Here is a 3,410-nt window from a genome sequence, read left to right on the forward strand (position 1 = left end):
GGGGTGGGGTGGGGTGGGGTGTGTGTGTGTCAGGATAAGAATGGCTGCCCGTGAGGAGGCTGATGGGAGAGATAAGACGTGAACACACTTTGATGCCAGGCCAGCTAGTGTCACTGCACAGATTACAGCCAGATTGGAGGCTGTTGCATGGAATAAACTTCTCCAAAGTTGGTGCCAGTGTGAGGGAAGGCTGGCACGGAGGTGCCCCTAGGGGCAGTGGGCACAGAGCACTGGAGGAAGAGGCTGAGGGATCTCAGGCCATCAGTTGCATGGAGGCCATCTTCCGGTGCGGTGGAGCCAGCTTGAGGCACAGTTGGCCCCTTGGGCCCTTGGTGGCTCTACTGGGCCCAGAGGTTCCCTTCCCCTTCCTGCTGCTGTGAAGGGCAGGGCTGCTATGGTCTGGGCTGAGCCCAAAGCTGCAGGCCCCTGCCCTACCCTGATTTCCAGCCTCGTCTTCCTCTCACCTGTGAGTGCCTGGAGGGCAGGGCTCCCCATTCACCCTTCTTTGTGCCAGACCAGGGCTCCCAGGCTGGGTTCAGCCCTCTATCCTCTCCTCCCTGGCTCCAGCAGAGCTTAAGAGGAACAACTTCAGCCTTGGAAAATCACTCTCCCCCTTTCCCTCCCCCTTTGATCCTTCAAGAAGTATTGGCAGGGCAGCCAGACCAGCTGTGCGCTCAGGGCTGGAGGAGAACATTAACCCCTTAGGGGATGGGGAAGGAGGGTTGTCCTTGAGGGAACCCTTGGGGGGTCTGGGCATACAGGATACTTTTCCTAAAGGGACTGGAGGAGTTTAACCCTTGATGTGCAGGGACAGAACAGGCACTGTCCCCTGGGGCACTTTCTCTTAGGAAACTGCACAGCTTTTCAGTCCCCAGTGGTTCCAGGCAGGGCTCAGTAGAAAATGCCACTGAGTCGGGGGTGACTTTGGGTATTGTTAAAGTCACTTAGGCAGACTCTTATCAGTGGCCGTGTCCCCTTATTCATCTGTGACAGGCTTCTCCATTTTGTACTTCCATTTCCTATCTTTCTCCTTCCCAGGAGCCCCACTTCGGACCGGCCCTTCAAGGGGGACCTGGCTCAGCCGGCCAGCTCGGAGCCACCTACCAACGTGAGTTACCTTGTTATGAAACAGAATTATAGTATTTCAGAGCTGGAAGGGCCATCTGAGATCATCTTGTCCACCTACTGGTAGTTCACATGTGGACACTGAGGTCCACGGAGGTGGTGACTCGCCCAGGGCCTGACCCTGGGACTCAGATTTCTCAACTCCTAGGCCAGTGCTGTCAATCAGGTGTGGTCAGGCCATGAGGCTGCTCCTTAGAAAGAGTAATTATCCATAATTGCTATCAACTGCTATCAACTGATTGCAGTAATTATCTATAACTGGTAACAACTGCTATTGATCAAGTACCTACTGTGTGCTGGGCATGTTCCAGGAACGTTGACTAACAGTTTTTGTGGTCACTCTGGCTAGGGGGCCCCGTTGGTCCCACGTGAGAGGTGAGATGCCAGGGCTCACGGAGGTTAAGTAACTTAACGCAGGGGCCGAGGTGGCATCTGAACTATCTGACTCCAGTGATAAGTGAACTGGGCTGCCTTCTCAGGGTTCAGTGGAAGTCTTTTCTTGGGGGTTTCCTGTTATACCCCCACCTCTCCCCACAGTGTGTTGGGAGGATGGTCAGCCTGCTTTCCTGAGTGAACTGTGTAAAGGCTGGTCCCCTTGCTCATAGAGGCCGCCCTGCCTGCCCGGCAGTGGGGACCTGACTTTGCGTGTCCATCCAGCAAATGTTTACTGAGCTGGGGAAACAGCAGAGAACACAACACACACCGCCCGCCCCTCTTCTCTGGGAGCACACCTCCTAACGCGAGAGGCCGACACGAGCACAGACATGCTCGTGAGCCAGCAGATACGTAGTCAGACTACTGCGGGGGACACCTACGAAGATACACAGATCTGGGATGAGGGCGGTTGGGGAAGGGCTCCCCGTGAAGAAGGTGAGGGAGTGAGCTGTGTGGATGTTTTGGGAACAGCGTCCTTGGCAGAGGGAACTGCAGCGACAAAGGACTTGGTACCTTCCTGACAAGGAAACAGGATGTCCGGATCGCAGCAAGAGGGGGGAGTTGGGTGGCAGTGAGGACAGAGAGGTGAGGACTGATTGCACTGAGCTTGAGTGAGGGGCAGAAGCCATTGAGGGGTTTTGAGGACAGGAGGGACGTGCTCTGGTTTAGTTGTAGAGTCGCCTTGCCCTTTCGGTTGCAGGGAACTAAGAGCAGCAGCACGGACCAGCCAGGGGGCTGTTGGAATAATTCAGGAGCGACGTGATGGTGGCTTACACCCTGCAGGCAGCTTGTGGCCCGATGACGAGAAGTGGTTGCTCTGGATGGAATTTGAAGGCAGGGAGGACAGGATTTGCAGATGGATTGATAATAGAGAGGGAGAGTGCAGAATCCAGGATGATGCCAGGGCTTTGGACTTCACAGGGTAGACAGTGAAGGTAGATGTGACCCGTTCTTTCTTTCTTAAGACAGCTACCAGGAGGATGAGGTTACCATTTTGTGAGACGGGGACTCCTCTAAGCGTGAGGCAGGATCGGAGGAGATGTGAGGAGTTGGCGTCCGCATCGGCTGAGTCTGCGGTGCCTTTTAGACATCCACGTGGAAATCCTGAGTAGGCAGTTGGCAGTTTGAATCTGGCATTCCAGGGACCTGTCAGTTTACAGATGGTAGTTAAGACTGGCCGAGATCACCAAGGGAGCAGGTGAGGTACAGGAGCGAAGAGTTTGGAGGAGATGGGACGGAGCAGTGGCGAGATGGCGAAGAGTGGGATCATGGAGGCCAAAGGGAGCCCGCTTCCAGGCTGGAGTGGGGCGCGCGGTCAGCCGGGGCGCGCGGTCAGCCATGCTGCTCAGAAGTCAAGCGAGGTGAGCACTGAGAAGGGGATCTAGCTACAGGGAAACATGGTGACCTTGACGAGAGCATTTAGGTGGCAAGGCGAAGGAAGAAGCCTGTCTGGGGTGGGTTCAGGTGCGAATGGGGCAAATGACAGGGTAGACAGCGAAGGTAGATGTGACCCGTTCAAGAAAACGTGTGGTAGCTGGAGAGAGAGGTAAGGCCAAGAGTTCTTTCTTTCTTAAGACAGGAGAAACGAGAGCAGTTTGTGTGCTGATAGAAGTGATCCGGGAGAGGAGGAGAAAGTCGGTGGTGCAGGAGACAGGGGTGGGGCTGGCCTTAGCTCTGAGCAAGGACGGTTCACAGTCAGAGGAGGGGCGCAGAGTGCTGGGGCTCACACACAGGTAGTGGGGGTGCAGGTGCCCGCTGCCATGGCCTCTCTGTTCTCAGGGAATGGGGAAGCAAGGCCAGCAGCTGAGAAGGTGGCAGGAGGTGTCTGAGGTCTGAGGAGACAGGTTGAA

The 3,410-nt window shown here is 55.7% G+C and overlaps 1 protein-coding gene across 1 annotated transcript in view; it reads left to right on the top strand.

Annotated features, from left to right (window-relative positions):
* Positions 1-3,410, top strand: part of TNKS1BP1 (tankyrase 1 binding protein 1) — a 24,549-nt gene that overhangs the window by 5,781 nt on the left and 15,358 nt on the right. Inside the window, exon 3 of the mRNA XM_011379062.2 lies at positions 1,039-1,108. Coding sequence (XP_011377364.1) covers positions 1,039-1,108 — 70 coding nt within the window. The remainder of the gene's footprint in view (positions 1-1,038; positions 1,109-3,410) is intronic.

Source organism: Pteropus vampyrus, unplaced genomic scaffold (genome assembly GCF_000151845.1).
Source record: "Pteropus vampyrus isolate Shadow unplaced genomic scaffold, Pvam_2.0 Scaffold352, whole genome shotgun sequence".
NCBI lineage: Eukaryota > Metazoa > Chordata > Mammalia > Chiroptera > Pteropodidae > Pteropus > Pteropus vampyrus.